We start from the raw sequence: 20,192 nt of genomic DNA on the forward strand, positions 1-20,192 counted from the left end.
ATTCAAGACCTCCTGAATCCTCAGTCCAACCAAGTAGGACCCCACAAAGCCAAATGTAAGTTTGGAAGATAAGAGGACTCAGCGACTTTTATGTTCTGGTTTAAAACAAGTGAGGAGCCATGGCAGGAATGAAAGGCAGGCCCCCTGGAAACACTGCTGTAAAGCTTCTGGCTCCTCCTCTGATGTCTCCGATTTGGCCCAACTCTAGTCAGGTGCCTCCTGAGTGAGTTCCCTCAGCTCACTTAGCCCGGGAGCTTATTGGTGATCCAACTTCAAGGGGCGCTAAAGCCAGCACCTTCACAGCAGGCCTGCCTTTATCAGCACGGAGGTTACGGACACGCTCGGAAGAGATGGCCTGCTGAGTATACTCTGTGCCAAGCACTGCATGACCACAGGGACACAATGACCAGGACACAGTTCTGCTCCAAGGGGTTTTTATACTTGTGGGGAAAAGAGATCTATGAACAGTCCAGGTCACTCAGGGAACCCCCAAAAGGATGGAGTAGCCAGTTTTTACCATGAGAATTCACAAGAGGATTCTAGAAGTGATCCATGAACCAAGTTGTAAAGAAAGAATACTAGTTGTTTTGGATCCACGAATATGCAGGGAGGAGGTATTCCAGGCCAACTCAACTATATGAGCAAAGATGCAAAGGTAAAATGATCAGGGAAGGTGGGGGGATGCAGAGATGAAGCCAGAGTAAGGAAGGACCCTTCTACCTCAAAGTTGTCTGGTCTCATTTTTAGAAACTATTGGGAACCCAAGAGAGTTTTATGGAGGAGAATGACATGATCAGACTTGAGGCTTGAATTTCTTCGGCAGCAGGGAAGGCAGCGGACTTGAAAGGGGAAGGACCAGGGACAAAAGAGGTCAGCTAAGGAGTCACTGCAGTAGCTGCTTCAAGAAACGAAGGCACTGGTAGGATGGATGGATGGCCATGCCCCAGAATTGTGCATGTTTACCCATGGGAACTGGGTAAGAAGTTTCTGGCTGGACAGCTGAGTAGACAGAGTCAAAGAGGCAACGGGAAGCAAGAGGAGCTCTGTTTGGATGGTGTTTGAGCCCGAACGAGGCCTTCCAGACGGCGGTATCTAGAGTTCTGGGGATGGAGCTGGGAAGTTGGTCACTTTGAGGACCTCACCACAAAAAAATGGTAGCTGAAGCCACTGTGTTGGGGAGATCACCGAGATCACATGAGTAAATAGAGGGCAAAGGCATTGCTCGGATGCTCACCAGCATTTAAGTGGTGGCAAGGGAACCAAGAAGGAAGTCAGATGAGAATAGAGTTTTTGTTTTAACAGTATGCGTGCAGCAGGTTGATCAAGTAAGATGAGGGCTGAAAGGGGGCGCCTGGGTGGCTCAGTTGGTTAAGCAGTCTGCCTTCGGCTCAGGTCATGATCCCAGGATCTTGGGATCGAGCCCCATGGCGGCGGGGAGCCTGCTTCTCCCTCTGCCTCTGCCCCTCTTCCTCCCCCTGCTCTCTCTTCTCTCTCAAATAAATAAAATCTTTAAAAACGAAAACGATGAGGGCTGAAGTATAGGTAGTATGCATTTCCCTGGAATGATCTGTGAAAGCCAACACTGACTTAAAAACCACCACCACGATGCTCTTTCAGGCACACTTTGAGAGAGCATCTTGCCCAGATCACACTGACGTAGCCATCATCTACAAAGCACAGTACTGGGCACTCTGGGATGCACTGGCTATGGCAGTCAGGACACCCGTGGCCAGAGGAATGACTATGAAAATGAGTACTAGTATGTTTTACACCTGGGATAATGAATACATGTTTCGCACAAGGGACAGAAATTGGACGAAGGGAAGTGGGAGAGGGAAATGAAGTAACAAACGCGACCGCAGTGTTCCTCCCAAAGGAACAACTCCCACGCCTCGGCCGCAGCACAAGACCAAACCTACCAGGCTCCAGAATCCAGGGCTGTATCACCTCTGCAAGTCACCGCAACTAAGAAACCTCTCCCGGAAGCTTCCCTCAGCTTCCCTAACACCCCTAGATCAGCTTAACAGTACTGCTCCACCGTTAAGAACTTCGCAGCTAGTGCTGTTTGCTGTTGAGCCACTTGATGGGAATTCTCCACCTGCTCTGCAGATCAAGACCACGGCAGGCTCCCCAGTGCATCCCAGAGTGCCCAGTACTGTGCTCTGTAGATGATGGCTACTTCAGTGTGATCTGGGCAAGATGCTCTCTGAAAGTGTGCCTGAGAAAGCATTGTGGCGGTGGTTTTTAAGTCAGTGTTGGTTTTCACAGATCATTCCAGGGAAATGTATACTACCTAGCAAAGGAAAATACCATTCACTGAATCCTCTGAGTTCAAGATAAACTACCATTTGGGGTTACAAACAGGAGAGAGTGAAACCCAAATACACCTTCCAAGGAACCAATTCAGAGAAAAAGCATTAGCAGTTGAGGCAGAGGATTCCTATTATGCATATAGATGAGTTTTAAAATTGCAACCTGCTATTCAGAGCCTGAATATTAATCCCAAAGGAACTCATCCATAGCTTACTTTTGAAAAAGTAATTCTAAAAAGAAACAGGTACTAGGCACCTGGCTGGCTCAGTCAGTAGAGCGTGTGACACTTGATCTCAGGGTCGTGAGCTCAAGCCCCATGTTGGGTGTGGAGCCTACTTTGAAAAAATTAAAAAAAAAAAACACACAAGTACTGAAGAAAATCCTGATGCACCCCTGAATCAAGAGGAGACTGGATGACATCAGTATTCAGTTTCACTTCAGTAGGCAGTACGGTTCAAGCCCTATTTCCTAACTCCCTCTAAGAGAGTAGGAAGCAGAACTATCTGAAGAGGACCAACACCAAACCAATGGTTCTCAACATGTTTCTTGAAACCCCTTAAGTTCTGCAAAGACAACACACATTCTGGCTGCATTCAGCTTCCTCCCGCCTGCACTTCTGACGCTGCATGGTCTTTGCTCTTCTTGCTTCTTTTTGAGGCTCCTTTCCCTAACCCAGAGAGGGTGCTAATGAGGGGACCCCACAGGACTCCTGCTCTGGTGGACCCGGAGGGCTCAGCAGAAGTCCCATTCCAGGAGCCTGTGAAGTTCCTGGTCAACCCCAGGCTGGGTAAACAGCTGTACAAATGTCCACCAACTGACAGCAATTGTCAGCAGGTGTCCCCTTAGCCTTGCTGCAGGGAAGATCCCACTGCCCCGCAACCCTGAGCCAGGTGGGAAGAACACATGCAAGTGGCCAACAGAAGATGGTCTCTTTATACCAACCAACCCAGAAGGCTCGTTCTCAAGGAAAAAAGCAGGCCCTAGTCTCTCCGAGACAGAAAAGCACATTGCCTAAATATGGTGATGAAGTGTTCCAGTGGTCTGCAATCGGGTTAAAAGAAGCCACCAGCAATCTGGCCCCTTTCAGTTATGAGCCACATTTGATTAATTTTTTTAAAACATTTTATTTATTTGAGAGAGAGAGCACGAGCATGGGGGGGGAGGGGGGAGAGAAGCAGACTCCCCGCTGAGTAGGAAGCCCAAGCGGGCTCGATCCCAGGACCCCGAGATCATGACCTGAGCCAAAGGCAGACACTTAACCGACTGAGCCACCCAGGCGCCCCATTTGCTTTAAAACACATCAGATTCAGGGGGCGCCTGGGTGGCTCAGTTGTTAAGCATCTGCCTTCGGCTCAGGTCATGGGATCAAGTCCCACATCGGGCTCCTTGCTCAGCGGGGAGCCTGCTTCTCCCTCTGTCGCTCCCTGCCACTCTGCCTACTTGTGATTCCTCTCTCTCTCTGTGTCAAATAAATAAATAAAATCTTTAAAAAAAAAAAACAAAAAACAGGGTGCCTGGGTGGCTCAGTCGGTTAAGCGACTGCCTTCGGCTCGGGTCATGATCCTGGAGTCCTGGGATCAAGTCCCGCATCGGGCTCCCTGCTCAGCAGGGAGTCTGCTTCTCCCTCTGACCCTCCTCCCTCTCGTGCTCTCATTCTCTCGCAAATTAAAAAAAAAAAAACAAACACATCAGATTCACACTGTTTCCACACAGTTTATTCAGAAGTTTAAAATGTGGGCATTTTCCCCTAAAACAAATCATCCCTCCCTGCCACTCCCCACACACAGACTATCACCACTCCTGTGAACTCTTTACGGTGCTTACCACACATACTTGCAAAACACCTGGGGGTCAAAACCTCAACTATTTGGTAATACAACGAAACGACAGAGTTACACAAAAGAATCTCATTTACTTCCTTTCACTAGCAGACCGTGAATGAAAGATTAAGGGGCAAACATTACCTTCATCCAAAGTTAATACTTCCCTAGTATTTTTTTTTCTTCCTCTAAGACATTAAAACCCAAAGCAGTTTCATTTACTCCTGTAACTCTGATATCCCATTTTTCGTTTCTGAATAGCTAAGCCAGGACATACTTTCAAGGTGATCTTAACCTCAAGACTGGTAGAAAGCAGACTCCCAGCTCCAGCTTGGCCATGACCCTTTGCAACAGGCAAAATCACCACACAGGTGAAAATGATGCTTTCAGAGTTCTCAAAAACTTTAAAATAATGCATTAATATGGAGCCTCCACATATTTCTGATGCAGCAAAATTCCTCTCAAGGCTGTAAAAGAAAAGGCACTTGGTGCTAAAATTCCGAGGGTCTCTCATGAGTGCCGCAGCAGAGAGGCCTGCTCAGCCCAAGCTGCAGGCTACCCTTTAGGGTGGAGAGGAGCATCCCCCAGGAAGGCCTCTGCAAAGGAAAAATCCGTAATCGTGACTCCAAGGCAAAATGGTTACTTAAACCGGAGAGGACAAACACAAAGACCGAGAGAGAGAAGACAAAACACAGTTGCACCAAGGACTGAGGAGTGAACTTCACAGGGATTTGTAGGCTGGCTCCGCACTTCGTACTGGGCCGGTTCCTTCACTTCCAAGGAGGTTCTGGAGACTGAGCAGGGGCAGCACCTTAGCCAAGAGGATTCCAGGCCTGCTGCCTCGGCCTGCACTCTCCCTGCTGTGTTCCCAGGAACAGAGCGAGTTCCTGCTGGCAGCACTTGTGGCTACTGCTGGTCCGCGACAACATCTTAGGGATGTCCTGATACAGCCATGAAGAGACGCTGAGGGTTTTCCACGTGATCTGGGAGTCCTTGGCAAAGCCCAGTGGCTTGGGTCTTCTGAGAGCGACAATGGATCACGCTGGTATCCCCCATCAACACTCAGAAAAGCAGCATGAGTGTTTTAGACGGGCAGGAGGAGAGAAATCAATGGATTGAGGGTCTTTATCCTAGTACCATAAATAAAGTGCACCATGAATGGAGGCTATCAAGAGCCACTCGCCTGAGGCCGAGGTATGGGGAGAAACTACCATCACCACCCGCTCAGAGGATGGTGGACCATTTCCTTCAGCCAGAATGCTGGTTGCTGAGGCTTTCATTATTGCTTTATTTCCTTAGCACTACGGAAATTTTAGCTGTAAAGGAAAAGAAATACTGGGTGGGCTTGGCAGAAAGCATGTCTGTCACAAAATCACAGAAATTGGCTGATACTCAATAAGTCTATGTTACAATCTCAATAATGTTTGATAATGGCTGTTTTTTCTCCCTCATTCTGATGAACTTAGGAAAACAAGTTTTTTAAAACCTCTCTCAAATTGGCTCATGAGGCTTCTAAAGAAGCAGTACAGCTGTTTATGGCCGATGTAGTAGAAATGGTTGTCTTTGTTCTACAGGTCTCCGATGCATTATGGAAGAGAATCCACTTACTGTCACATTTCAGTAGAGTTTACCATGACACACTGGCGGGTTCCATAAACGTCTTGGAAACTCTTTCAAAAGACCGTGTGAGAGGAAAACCGTGATGTTGTACCAAGAACTCCTGCTCCACTGAGGATTCTGTTTCAAGGGTACTATTTGGCTGCTTTCATGTAGGAAGGTATTGCCCCCCGAGCCGTGAGGCCCTCAAAGCGCTTGTACGTGTAATTGATGAAGACCCAGTCTTTGTTCTTGTAGTCAGTCTCAGGGTGATTACTTGTAGCCACTGGGAAAGAAAGAGATGTGAGAGTTGATTCACTGCCTTACCCCGAGGGGACTACTCAGTACTGAGGACATGACATTCGGAAGAAGATACCACAGTTTTTATTTGGGAAAAATTGTTTTTCACTCTGCAAATCTTCTACATTTGCTTGTCTATGTTCTTTGAACCTCCTACTTCTCACAAATATTTTTAAAGTTTTATTTCCCCATTTCTGTCATTTCAGGTTACCTAAGCTTTAATAAATAAAAACGAAAGAACAAACCTTTGTGATTCCCCACCCCGTCTAGCAGCTCAGCAGTCTCCATTCAGCAGGGTGTCACCGCTCCTCAGCATTAGCGCTGGGAAAACACTTACAAAGAACCAGAAGGACTAAAATTCCTCTAGCTGACCTATAAACACAACCCCCAGACTGGCGGGGGGAGGAAATAATGTGCTTATAACACAGCAGGAGGCACTGTTGGTGCTGTTACCTGTTGGCTTAAGAATATCAGATTCTGGAAACTCATCGAAGTTTGAGGTATCATCAATGCTTTTGATTTCAATAGATATTGCAGCAGGTCTCTCTCTGCCAAGAACAGACATGCCAGAAATTACTACGGTTAGTAATCACGTGGGTCACAGCTAATCACGTCTTTCTCCACAAAGCCCCCTGGCCTGACACGGGCAAGACTAGCCACAGCCGGTAAAAGCTACTGACACTGAGCAACCACGCCACCTGGCCACATCCAAACAAAATGAGAAAACAGAACTAACCATAATCCATAGCTGGGAAGAAAGACAAAAATAATGAGAAAAACTAAAATCCGAAGTTAATGCACTGCCCTCAGGGCCTGCCCTGTCTGTAAAAGGGGAACTAACCCTCTGGGCGCCCACACCCCCCCCACCCCGGGCAGGGCACTGCCCTTCTACCAGAGGGGCTAACCAAGAGAAAGCTAAAAATACGGCAAAAAGGAGCCGAAGGTAAAACTGAGAATAATGCAAATCAAAACACAATTATGGAAGAGAGGACAAGGTCTTCGCCTTCTGTTTCTGTTTGGCAACTGCCGAATGCCGAGTAGGAAGGGCGGCCACTGGCCACACTCCACAGCCCTCCACAGCCCCGCCGTGGCCAGCTCCACTCTCCCTCCCCACGCCCCTCCCGCCTCCGCTCAGTCCTTTGGACTCGCGCTCCCTGTGGCCAGGGACAGCCCTGCTGGCGACCACCAACACTGCAGAAGCTGGTGTGTCCTAGGTAAGGGCAAGGGCAACACGCTTCTTAGGTGCTCCCTTCACCATGGAAGCCAAATGTCACTTCACTTAGGAATTGGCTGCTGGCTTCACCATATCCCCTGGCACATGGCTGACGGGAAGCCCCCACTCCCATCCTCACCACAAAGGAAAATCAAGAAAAGACCCTGAATCTCGAAGAAGCCCTCTTCCCTTACCTGGCTTGCCAATAATGGTGCTTCTAAATTACTATTAAGCAAATTACAGCCTTTCTGAAATAATCCTGAAAGTTTTTATATGGATATACCTGATATGTTCCCAGTCAACGCCTTCAAAAAAAGAATTACTTTTGATTTCCTCAACTCCAGGGGCTCCAATTCTATGTTCCCACTCACAGCAGAATCTGGAAAAGACAGAGGCCTTTCAGCATACCTCAAATAGTCTCTTTGGAAAAAGAGAAGGAATAACCTCCCCTTTTTTTTAAAAGAGAGAAATGGGAGAGAGCAAGGGACAGACCCAGGTAATAATTAAAGTTGGAAAAAAAAAAAATGAATTCACTCATGTCAAAGAACCTGGGTGGGAGGTGGGGGAAATGTTCTCTGACTAATACCTCAAAATTAGATCCTTGGCTTTCTCAGAGATAGGAACTTCTGGAGGAAAAGTCAAAGTTTCTTTCCAGTTCATCACCTTCTTATATGTCTCTTGAGGGGTCTCAGAACAGAAAGGTGGGTAGCCTGTAAAAAAAAAGGAACTTCGGAGCTTTTACACCCCAAAACTTTGAATCTGACTGAGAGCATTCTCCTTAATATGATTCTATACCTCTTTAACCCTCCATAACCTCCTCCATGACTTCCACTCATTCCAGAAAACATCTAATTTTTCATTTTCCCCCCAAACTCCCAAGCCCAAAGTGAATTTGTGCTTCTGGTACCACAAGGGAAGCAGCTAATAACGGAAGCTGGGAAAAGAAAGGAGGACATACACAGCATTGCACACGGGGAGTCACTGTGCCCAAAGAAGAAATGAAAGGATGAAACAACATCACTGAGAAATGACTGTTCTAGGAATATCCGTATATATGGATAAAGTGCAAACAAGTTGAACAAGAAAAAAGCATAGGTTTTAAAGGTGACCATCGTGCCTCTTTTTGAGAACTACAGACAAGGGGATAAATACTCTCAGACCATATTACTGCCCTCCACACAGACCACATCCGCCTCCACAGGCATCCATCCAATGTTCCCGAAGACAGCACAGCCAGAAGCCATCCTAGTCATCCACAGACTCACGCACTCAGTACCACCATGGACATACTTACTCTCCTAGTGCTCTCGGGCATATGGCCACCCACCCCCCAGAGTGTCCCCTAAATACACAGACACACCATCTGAATAAGAGGGAGAGAGATCAGAGGGTTCCATGCTTTGAAGGCTTAGAGAGAGGAAGGGCAGAGCAAGAAAGTAAAGAGTATGTGAGGCAACGCCCAGTTAAAGTTCTCTGCATACAATGAATGTTTAAGAAATGCCATAGACTGAAAGAGCTGCTAGGAGAGGATGAAAAGGGGGAAGAAGAACAGGGTAAATGATCAGCAAAGCAAGCACAGGATGCCAGGAAGCCAGACGACATAGGTGGCTATTTGACGGCCATGAGCTTTCTACCTAGGAAACTTCTCGTTGAAAGATAAGAGGGGAAAAGTGCTTCGATCACCCCCAAATGAAACAGTCTATTATCAATATGGGACTCTTTCCTAGCTGCACAGAAAAAGTCCTCTGAAAGCATGCAACTTACCGATGAGCATCTCATACATGATCACCCCAAGCGACCACCAATCACAGAGCTTGTTGTACCCGGTCTGCATGAACACCTCAGGAGCAATGTAGTCAGGAGTGCCTACTGTGGAGAAGGCCTGAAACACGTACCATACATCAGGGGGACCCCGCAGGCAGGAGGGTGCCCAGAGTTCTGTTCTAGAGACCAAAGGTTCCAAGCACCACCTACGGCTACCCACAAACTAACTGAGCAGGATGCCCGGTAGCTTAATGGCAAACCTGATTTGCCAGAGCACTTCCAAAATGAACAATAAAGCTTCGTCAGGGAGGCAAGAGATGCTTCCTACATACAGCCAAAGCCCATGGTCAATCAGGACGAAGGTATCCATCTTAACAACTAGTACCGTAATTTACTGAGCACCCAGTGAGTGCCAGGCTCCGTACCTCTTATATGCTTCTGAGCCTATTTCATCCTGACACAACTTAGCAAAGGACTTTATCAGCAAATAAAATCTAACACCCAAAACAGCTTTGTTCACAGGCTCAGGACTAGTTAAGTGGCAGAGCCCAGTTTGAAAATGAAATACCCTGTCTAAATCATCCCTCTTTCTATCATAAATATTCCTAGATTTGGCAAAATCATAAAGGGAAGCTTTATTATTACAAGCTAGTCATAATCCTATAGGTTAGAGATTTATGTCTATTTACTAAACGTACTCATTTATGCAAACCGTTCTCAGGGGAATGTTTTCTAAATTCAAGTAATCCATTCTCATATACCAGGACTACAATACAATACTCAAAGCCTTCCAGTGTGCTCAGCATTTGGGCGTTTACAACATAGAAGGCTCTGATCTAAGCGCTTTTGATATTACAGAACTTCTAAGGTAAAAAATAACATCTGTGTTGTCTTTTGAAAATGTTTATTATGGAATACTGCAAGCATACAGGAAAAAAACAGACAATACAACATACATGTACCTATTGCCCATATTAAAGAGAGGTTAATCATCTGCCATATTTGTCTCAGATCAAAGACACAAAACTATAGAAACAATTAAAACCAGATAGTCCCTCCCTCCTTCCCTACTGAAGTCAAAACCACCCTGAAGTTGCTGTGCTATGCTTGTATGAATGTTTGCATAAATGACATTACTTCCTGAATATTTCAACTTTTAACAAAGGGTTTCACTCCAATGCTACACCTCGTGTTGGCTCAGCATTATGATTTTGCGATTTATTCATGTAGCTCTGGTTCACCCATTTCACTGCTGTACACATATTCCATGATACAAATGTCACAATGTTTTTTTATCCATTCTTCTGTTGCTTTCAAAGTCTCACTATGACAACAGCCACACAGACATTCCTGTGACACCTCCTGGGCACTAGAGGAAGAATTTCTCTAAAGGATATACCAGAAGGAGTACCACTGGGTCTTGCATTACGAACATCTTCAACTTAACTAGACATCTTCCAACTGTCTTCCAAAGTGCTTAAACCTATTTAAACAACCCCAGTGGGGAGGAGCTCCTGGTGTTCCACATCTCACCAACACTTGGCTCTGTCAGACTTTTAATTTTTGCCAATCTGATGAATATGAAATGGGATCTCGCTGTTTTAATTTACATTTCCTTTATCTTTAGTAAGGTTCAGCATGTATTCATTTATTGATTAGCCATTCAAGTCTCTCTTCTCTGAATTCCCGTTCAGATCCTTTGCCCATTCGTTTTCTAGTTGCATTATCTTTTTTCTTATTGATTTGTAGGAATTCTCTATGAATCCAGGGCATTAATTCTGATTCAGGACATAATCCTTTATAGTTTTACATATTGGAAATAACTTCTCCCAGGGTGAGGCTTATCATCATTATTAGGGTTTTTAAGTGATGTAATATATGTTATATACCCAAAAATGTATAATTATCAAATTATGAAGCATAATAATAAAAATGAATAACCATGAGTTCAACCGAAGAAATGAATCACTACCAACGTCATTAGAGCTAAACGTGCACTCCTCTCCCTTCCGTCCTCCTGCCTCTCCTAACCCCTATGGTTCAATTTTGTTTATCATTCCTCTGCTTTTAAAAATAAATTTAATTTTGCCCCACATCTGTCTCTAAGTGAGATCTTAGCCTTATTTTGGGGCTTTGTAAAAATGGTATCATTCTACACGTAGTCTTCTGTTCTTTGATTTTTCTTCTCAACCTTTTGTTCCTAAAATTGATCCCTGATGTCAAATGTAGCTGTAGTTCAATTACTTTCACTGTTGTAAAATATTCTACCCCACAATGTAACCATTTTCCTGTCAATGGGACAGGGGTTATTTCCAGTTTTTTGCTATCACAAAAATGCAATAAGCATTCTTATACATGGCTCCTGGTTCACAAGCACAAATTTTTCCAGACCATATGATTAGGGGTAGAATTGCTGGGTTGTAGGGTATGCACATGAACTATAACATAATTCCAAAGTAGTGGGACCATGTGGCTTATCTTTTCATTTGTTTATGTCTTTCAATATATAGAAGGGTTTTTTTTCCTTTAAAGCAAAATCAAATTTTCCTTTATGATTTGTACTTCTTGTATCTTAGTATTTTTTAAAAATCCTTCCTTACTCCAAGATCATGAATATATCACCCTATACTTTCTTCTAAAATTTTAAAGTTTTATTTTTCCATCTACTACTTTTTTTGTGTATACTAAAAGGTAGGAATCCATTTTTTCCATATAGAATTGTACACTGTTTTCTTTTAAATTAAATAATACAAATGCCAGTTGTTGTTTTTAAAGCTTTAAAGTCTGAGACATGGACTGTGCTCTCCTCAAGAAGTATTTTCATTCTAATTATAAAGGTTAAGAAACTACAGAAACCCTTCAATTTAGAAACTAGATTTATCCCAGCAAAGCTGAATGTTAAGTAAATCTTATTTGCTAAAAAATTCTATTATAAAACCAGAGATGGGGGTGCCTGGCTAGCTCAGACAGTAGAGCATGCAACTGTTGATCTCGGGATTGTGAGTTCGAGCCCCATACTGGGCACAGAAATTACTTAAAAAAAAAAAAAAAATATATATATATATATAAGCACTGCGGCCAAAGGTTAACTCTTGGCTTGCTTTTAAAAAAATTTAGAAATCAGAAGATTCCTTACCTTTCGTTATCTTCCAAAACACAGGTAAATATCAGTTTCCCAATAATGCAGGAGCTATTGTTTGAGAAACAGTCCCTTCAGTGGAGGGTCTCAACCTTCACTGAACAGTAAAATCACCCAGAGTCCTTTCAAAAAATCAGATACCCAGATTATATACCCCAAACCAACTGAATCTATCTCTGGGAGTAGGACCCAGGCATCAATAGGTTCTAAAGTCCCCCAGGTGATTCTGATGTGCAGCCAAGGTTAAGATCTACTACTCAATGGAGAGACGTAATAGAAGCATCTGACCAAATTTGTTCCTGACATTACCTAACCCTCAACAAGCTATGCAAACAGTTTTTCAATCACATACAGAATGCAGATACTTAAAAGAGTATCAGAGTCCCTAAGGAAAGGAGACTATCATGTGAATGACTATAGCAACCTTAAGTATCCCCAAGTTAATGTTAGGAAAAGATATCAAAGATGAATTTTAGTTACTACATCTCCAGAAGTGTTTGGTTTAAGATAATGCCTCTCCCAGTGCCCAGCTGAACAAAAAAATCATTATACTCAAATCATGGTCTGGTCTGAGACCCCACCGATGGGCCTCAAAAAATGCAAGCCTTTCTTTTGATGCTTTCTTAATCAACCTTACAGGCATCCATTTTCACTAGGACAGACAGCTACTTACCAGTGACCTACTAACCAAGTTATTTAAGATACTACAGAGAACTCTAATTCAGTATTTTACTAAGAAGTCTGACTGAAATACAGTGTTTGGCAAACCCACCAAGGTACTATTGCATACACCGACAAGCAGAAGTGCCACCATGTCTAGATGATACATGTACGTGACCATCATTCCGAATTAGCCATCATTTTCCACGGCTGCTATTCTTGCTTTCTACAACCGTTAGTTTAGCTTTACCATCATTTATTTCATCCACTTTGGGTTTCTAGCAAAGCCTAAGTATGCGGTGATACGCCTTTCTATTATCTCTGTTCTATAATTTTCCAATAACTAGACCCTGGGACATAGAGATTATACTTCAGATATAAACCAATGAATCAGAATAAAAGTCTGCCTAGACAACAATATTTCACCGGTGAATTTGTTCTATTTAAATACTTCCAACATACCATCAAGGTAAACGCAATAATGTTACTTATTTTTAAGCTTGTAGGGCATAATTTTATGTGTACATACTTAAAATACTTAAAAGCACTTTCCTTAAATTTCTCTCCAATTTTTATCAAGTTCTCTTTTCCACCACAAAGTAGGAAAGGGTGAGGCAGGTGAACTGAAGTCTTGACTTGCCTAAGTGAATTAAAATTTTAGAAGTTTGAGAACCCCTGCCTTAAAGCTCTGGGTAGGTATCTGTAACTTAGTTTCATCTTGAGAGACCTCCAGTTTAAATATATCCCCTTTACAACACCATAAAAATAGGGAACGGGTGGAACAGGAAGGAAAGCGGCTGTCACCAACATAAAGGGTCAGAATGAGGCCCTCCATTAAAACAGTCACAACCAAAACAACCTAATATTATCTTCCCTCCTTCAAAAGATTACCTTTGGTGCCACCGGCAGTGACAGTGTCCTATTAAGGTAACCTTAGAAGCAAGGAATAGATATGCTGTAAACATTTACTGAATGCAAATTTATGTACCTATTTTTAAAATCTATTCATACTCGGTTCGTAGCATTTAAAAGCCACAGATATTACTTACTAGCTGACGTCTATTTCTTTTCCAGGTTTCTGCTTTCCTTTTGGAATTCATGTTCTGGAAAGCTAAAAGCAGAGAGAACAAGTCCTAATCAAAGTTCAGACAGGTATGTTCACTACTTTTTTTAGGCTCTGGTTCAAGCCACATGAGGCCTTAAAGTCTTGCTTTTCCGCCCATACATCAGTAACGCTAGATAACACACTTCCCAGCAAGTCTGTAAATCCAAATCAAAGGCGTCTGATCTTTAGCATTAGCTCAAGAATCACACAGTCACGTGGGTCATGCGGCCAGAGAGGACACAGTCCTTCATCAGAATTACGGGGAATATGGTTTCATCAGTAGCAAAGGTCCCAAAGTGGACCTAAGACATTGATAATTTCTCAAAATTACCATCAAGTTTCCAAAAGTAATAATTGGTACATATTCAGAGACTTCTGAATATAGAACACATTTTTGGCATAAGCTTCTCCAGGATGAACTGTAATTGTACTACATAGTTTCAATGGTTTAACAGTGCTGGAGTGAAAATAACACTTCTAAAGATCAATTTCTGCCGTGACAGAAAGAAGCACCTAGGATAAACCCAATCTGGGGTTGGTCCCAAGACTTTTTCCTCTACTTTTGCTTACCTGCCCTGTATTCATCCCAGTAACCTTCTCAGCAGAGCTCCAAAGAAGGCTCTTTTCAACATCTGCCTTAATATTACTTGGTAGCACTCATCTTGCCTCATCATACAATAAAAACCACAGGCACACCTGGGAAGATATTTTTATTCTCTAGACTCATGCTGTGAGAATCTCCTAATTCGTCCTGCATATTTTGGTTACCAGGCGAACAGCTCTTCTAGGCCCAGGTAAGGGATAAAAAGGCTAACACCACTGTTTACACTTACTGAAATCACTGGGGAGGCTGTGGTTCAGATTCCTATAAAATTCTGTTCTATGTGCTTTTTTCAGTCCTGTGCAAAGGCCAAAGTCAGAAAGCTTCACATGTCCCTATGGGGAAGAAACAAGGTAATAGATGAACATTCAAGGATGTGGAACAGACATTATATTCTCTGGCTCCTTACAGTATCCATTACAGCTCCATAAAGTATGCTGTCTTTTTTTCTTTGTTTATAGGGAAAAATAAAAAATAAAATGTTAAAAGATCCATTATACTAAATACTACTAATAAAAGTATTTCAATTTTTGCATATTATCTTTTTGTCCAAATATAAACTTCCCAACACAGTGGAACCCTCCATGGCATCTAAAGATACTTTTACTACTTTTTTTTTTTTAAGATTTTATTTATTTGACAGAGAGAGAGAGAGAGCAAAAGCAAGGGGAGCGGCAGGCAGAGGGGGAGCTCTCGGAAAAGCAGACTCCCTGCTGAGCAGAGAGCCTGACATGGGGTTCAATCCCAGCACCCTGGGATCATGACCTGAGCCGAAGGCAGATGCTTAACTGACTGAGCCACCAGACTCCCCCCCCACACACACCTTTTTTTAAAAGCAGGCTCCCATACTCAGCATGGAGCTCAATGAGGGGCTTGCACTCAAGACCCACAGGTCAAGACCTGAGCTGAGATCAAGAGTCAGACTCTTAACCAACTGAACCACCCAGGTGCCCCTTCTTTTACTACTTCTTAAATTCACTCACTCAAATGTTCCTATGTTTCTACATGGTTTTCAAAATCACCATTTTTAATGTCTACATAAAATTCGAATGACTTAGGGGGTGCCTTCAGCTCAGGTCATGATCCCAGTGTCCTGTGATCAAGCCCCGTGTCCCTGCTCAGCCAGGAGTCTGCTTCTCCCTCCCTCTGCTCTTGCGCTCGTGCTCGCTCTCTTTCAAATAAATAAAATCTTTAAAAAATATTCAAATGACGGGCGCCTGGGTGGCTCAGTTGGTTAAGCGACTGCCTTCAGCTCAGGTCATGATCCTGGAGTCCCGGGATCGAGTCCCACATCGGGCTCCCTGCTCGGCGGGGGGTCTGCTTCTCCCTCTGCCCTCTTCCCTCTCGTGCTCTCTGTCTCTCATTCTCTCTCTCTCAAATAAATAAATAAAATCTTTAAAAAAAAAATATTCAAATGACTTAGTACATGATTGTTTACCTAACCATCCTCCTAATTCTGGATCCTTACTCCATTTCTAATTCTTCACTCTCATATAATGTGGATTATAAGGACCCCTGATAAAGACCCCTGTGATAGAGTCTTTGTTCCCAACCCTAACCTGCATATGCATGGTACAGAGGATGGTCTCAATAAATGATTGTTAAATAATGAGTAAATGAACAAATCTCTGTTCATGTAACTTCTCCTCTTGAATTGTTTCATTATGATACAGTCCAAGGAATAAATTATTCCAAAGACAGAGAATGAATGTTATTGCACAGTTCCTGACAAATGTTGCTATACTGTATTTTAATCATAAGTGTCTGGCTTTATCATTTTCTTCAAGGAACACTCACACCTCCTCTGAGCCAGGCCCCATGCTTTAAATGTGTCATCTCATATATAACTCTTGCCCTTCACTTCACTTCAATGACTCAGACTCGTTAAATGGCTTGCTGGTGAAATGGCAGAACCAAAGCCAGAAATCAGTTCATGTTTCTTTTCTCCAGACCAGGATTACCTACCCTTTCCAACGCCCTGATCTCATCTGGAAAATGGAAATAATGTTATCTTCCTGGCAGGAATGATGAGAATTAATGCATGTAAGGCTCCTAACCTAGTGCCTGGCACATAACTAGTCCTGAGGAAGAGGCAGGTGGTCTTGGGGCAGTGAAATTTCAAGTAGATAAGGAAGTAAAGCCAAAAATAAGGGAGGGAATCCTGATGTTCGGGGATCTACACTGCTCAAGGTCGCACAATTAGAAGTGGTGTGGCCAAGGTTTAAGCCCCAGTGACTTCAACATTTGTGGTCTTTCCATACCACCTTCCTTCAGGACATCTTTAGGCCTTAACATATAAACTTCTCAGGATACAAGGAGGCTACAGAAGCCCTGCTCAGATGGGTCAGGTTTTACACTGTTTTGTTTTGAAGAAATCCCATTAGGTTTGGCCGTGTGTGTGTGTGTGTGTGTGTGTGTGTGTGTACGCATGCATGCACAACAAAGTAAACTGCCAAACGAAGACAGCTTTGAGCTTGCTAACCTGGTATCATTTTTTTTCAGATCTGCAAATAACTTGTACAAGTCAAGGAACAGAGTTTAATTTCTAGTTCTCAAAACTACATTTTACCTGGACCCCTCTAAGAAAGGAATGTGTCTTAAAAAGCAGTACCTGGAGCAAATGCTACTCAAGCCTACATTTCCAGGGAATTCTATAGCTATTCTAAGTATGCAGCAGGAGCTCAAAACATCTGCAGTTTCACTTCTAGAATCTGTATGGCTGAACACCTAAATAAGCTTGCTTGTGAGAACATTTTTCTACAAGTCTGGGCTAGGATCCTGTAGAGAGCAAATGTGCACCTGTGCACCTAAAAGGGTTCCCCACACCTCCTCAGCCTCATTGAGGCCCAAGTTCTTGGCCTTTCAATATGTTTGCTGGACCTCCACATAGACTGCGCGGTTCAACTAAGCCTGCACTAAGACAGCCAGGGTACAGGACCAGGGCATCTGAACTCAACCACATAAAGTAGGGCCAGTGCTCTATTAAAAGTATATCTAAACATAATGACATAGAAGAATAATTTTATATACATCAACATTTTAAAAGCAGAATACCAAGCTACTTTTAGGATATTAACTGTATATAAATCATAGACACAAACAGTAAAGGTACTGATGCTATTGTACCAAAATAGTAGCTACCTTTGAATGATAAGATTATAGGTATTTTTCCTCTTTATTTTCTACTATGTATACAACATTATTCTTATGATGAAGAAAAAAGCTACTAACCAGAAATTATTTGGTAAATCTCTTGCCACCTTGAAATAGAAAAATAAAATTTTTTTAAAAATTATACCAAAAGTTCAGGTTTTTCAAAGATCACAAGAAAATTATCAAAAGACAGCAAGAGGGGTGCCTAGCTAGCTCAGTCAGTGGAGCGTACGACTCTCGATCAAGGTTGTGAGTTCAAACCCCACACTGGTGTAGAAGTTAAACATACAACTTTAAAAAAAAAATGGCAAGAAAGAAAAATACCCTAAGAATTAAATTCACTGTTCTACATAAAAGAAAAGTTCAGTCCAGACAACAATTCTATGTAACAGAACATAACATCCTAAAATTTTAGAGCTGGAAGAGACTTTGGAGCTTCTCTGGATCAATATATTCACTTTATAGATACATAGGGTCTGGACAGTGGGGAGACTTGCCAAGGAGCAGTCAGCAATCTAGCAGCACAGGGATTCTCTTCTCATTTGCTGTGAGTTGAAGAACCAAGCAAGTGAACTCATTTGCAGGTCTATGATTTTTTTTTTTTAAGACTTTATTTCCTTATTTGACAAAGAGAGACACAGCGAGAGAGGGAACACAAGCAGGGGGAGTGGGAGAGGGAGAAGCAGGCTTTCCCCTGAGCAGGGAGCCCGATGCGGGGCTCGATCCCAGAACCCTGGGATCATGACCTGAGCGGAAGGCAGATGCTTAACGACTGAGCCACCCAGGCACTCCTCATTTGCACGTCTAAAGAAAAATACAAAGAGGCCAGTACAGAGGTTGAGCAGGACTCTTCTTTAAGCAGAGGGCAAATGATCTGGAACCTGAACTTTGGGATAGACTGTTGATGTTTTTGTTTGTCTTACTTCCTGGTTCTTGGCTGGGTTCCTGGATAAGGTTGCCCAACAGAGGGGTTCCCAATAGGTGCTGCATTAGTAGAGTTAATTATATGCTAGGAAAAGGTGACTATCTTTGGCTTTATTATAAAATAAGCTTCTAAATCAATTTTCCTCTTAATCATTTTCAAAAATGTCCTTTATTGTTAAGAAGAATGTTCAGGGGCGCCCGGGTGGCTCAGTCGTTAAGCGTCTGCCTTCGGCTCAGGTCATGGTCCCAGGGTCCTGGGATCGAGCCCCACATCGGGCTCCCTGCTCAGCGGGAAGCCTGCTTCTCTCTCTCCCACTCCCCCTGATTGTGTTCCCTCTCTCGCTGTGTCTCTGTCAAATAAATAAATAAAATCTTAAAAAAAAAAAAAAAAGAAGAATGTTCAATCAAATTATAGAATCATATGCCTTTCAGAGAAAGGAAGTAATAGCAAACTTACCCATAAAAAAAAAAAAAAAAGAAAGAGAAAAATATACAAGGCAGTTCTGGCTCCCTTACTGTGATTACAAGTGGTGCAGGTAGTAAAGCAGAGACTGCTCAGATGAGGAAACACACATCGGGCATGCTACTCCCCTAACACAGTACCTTGCTGTCCAGGAGAAGGTTGTCTGGCTTGATATCTCTGTGGATGAATCCAAGCTGGTGAATGGAGTCTATGGCTAATACTGTTTCTGCTATATAAAACTGGGTCTCCTCTTCCGTCAGGGTATCTTTTTTCATTAATAGGGTCATCATGTCCCCTGGAAACAAGAAGACACAAGCCACCACACACACACACACACACGACAATACATGAGTAAGTGCCAGTTTTCAGATAGGTCTTCCCTATCTGCCTACATAAGGCAGTGCTAAACAGGCCACTTTGTGTTCCAGAAACTGACCCCACACTGCCAATATGGGTGAAAATGGGAAGTAGTCTCTAACACTTAAAGGTAAAATTCACAGCCCCGGAGAGCAAAATGCTTTTAACCTAATCTGATGCTGACCACTGAGCAGTGATTTCCACTGTACTTTAGAGAGAAAAAGGAAATTTCTGTCTGTCTCTCTCTCTCTCTCACACACACACACACACACAATTTGCTTAGGGTAATTTTTTGGACTAGGGGAAAAAATTACTTTACTTTTCACTTTGCCTGCCAACTTCTCTATACCTAGAACCAAATGGCATTTCCACACAGGTTATACTGCCACTGTTACAGACAGAGGCCAAAATGCCAAACAAAAACTACATGTATGAGGAGGCTGAAAACAAGTTCTCCAGTCTCTACTTACAAAACACTTGCACGTAAACAAATAAAAAAGTGGGATTTAGGTAGCAGAGTGTAAGTCAACAAAAGCTAAAAAGGAACTGAAAATGCTATCTACTGGGATATGTAATGGCTGCCTCCCCAAAGTGCAGAGTGAACACCTCCCAAGGTCAGTGGAGTTTTTTCTCCAGTGTTTTATTACAGGCAGTTAAATATACTTTATGCAACTTGTACGACACAGTATCAGTATTCTAGCAGTTAAAAGGTAAACGCCCTAGTTTTCCGCAAAGTCAAAATTTAATTATTTCTGCTCAATACCAGCAACATAAAATGGCGGGG

At 43.0% G+C, this 20,192-nt stretch overlaps 1 protein-coding gene across 3 annotated transcripts in view; it reads right to left on the minus strand.

Moving 5' to 3' along the window:
• Positions 1 to 4,006: 4,006 nt before the first annotated feature.
• The window catches only part of STK38 (serine/threonine kinase 38), a 40,629-nt gene continuing 24,443 nt past the window's right edge, over positions 4,007 to 20,192 (minus strand). For all 3 annotated transcript variants that reach the window (XM_081828096.1, XM_081828097.1, XM_081828095.1), the window contains 8 exons: positions 19,192 to 19,346; positions 14,744 to 14,846; positions 13,855 to 13,916; positions 9,007 to 9,124; positions 7,829 to 7,952; positions 7,526 to 7,621; positions 6,483 to 6,577; positions 4,007 to 6,015 (listed from right to left, as the gene is read on the minus strand). In XM_081828096.1, coding sequence (XP_081684222.1) covers positions 5,885 to 6,015; positions 6,483 to 6,577; positions 7,526 to 7,621; positions 7,829 to 7,952; positions 9,007 to 9,124; positions 13,855 to 13,916; positions 14,744 to 14,846; positions 19,192 to 19,346 — 884 coding nt within the window. In that variant the 3' untranslated portion in view covers positions 4,007 to 5,884. The remainder of the gene's footprint in view (positions 6,016 to 6,482; positions 6,578 to 7,525; positions 7,622 to 7,828; positions 7,953 to 9,006; positions 9,125 to 13,854; positions 13,917 to 14,743; positions 14,847 to 19,191; positions 19,347 to 20,192) is intronic.

This window comes from Leptonychotes weddellii, chromosome 8 (assembly GCF_054177405.1).
Source record: "Leptonychotes weddellii isolate Sample4059 chromosome 8, ASM5417740v2, whole genome shotgun sequence".
NCBI lineage: Eukaryota > Metazoa > Chordata > Mammalia > Carnivora > Phocidae > Leptonychotes > Leptonychotes weddellii.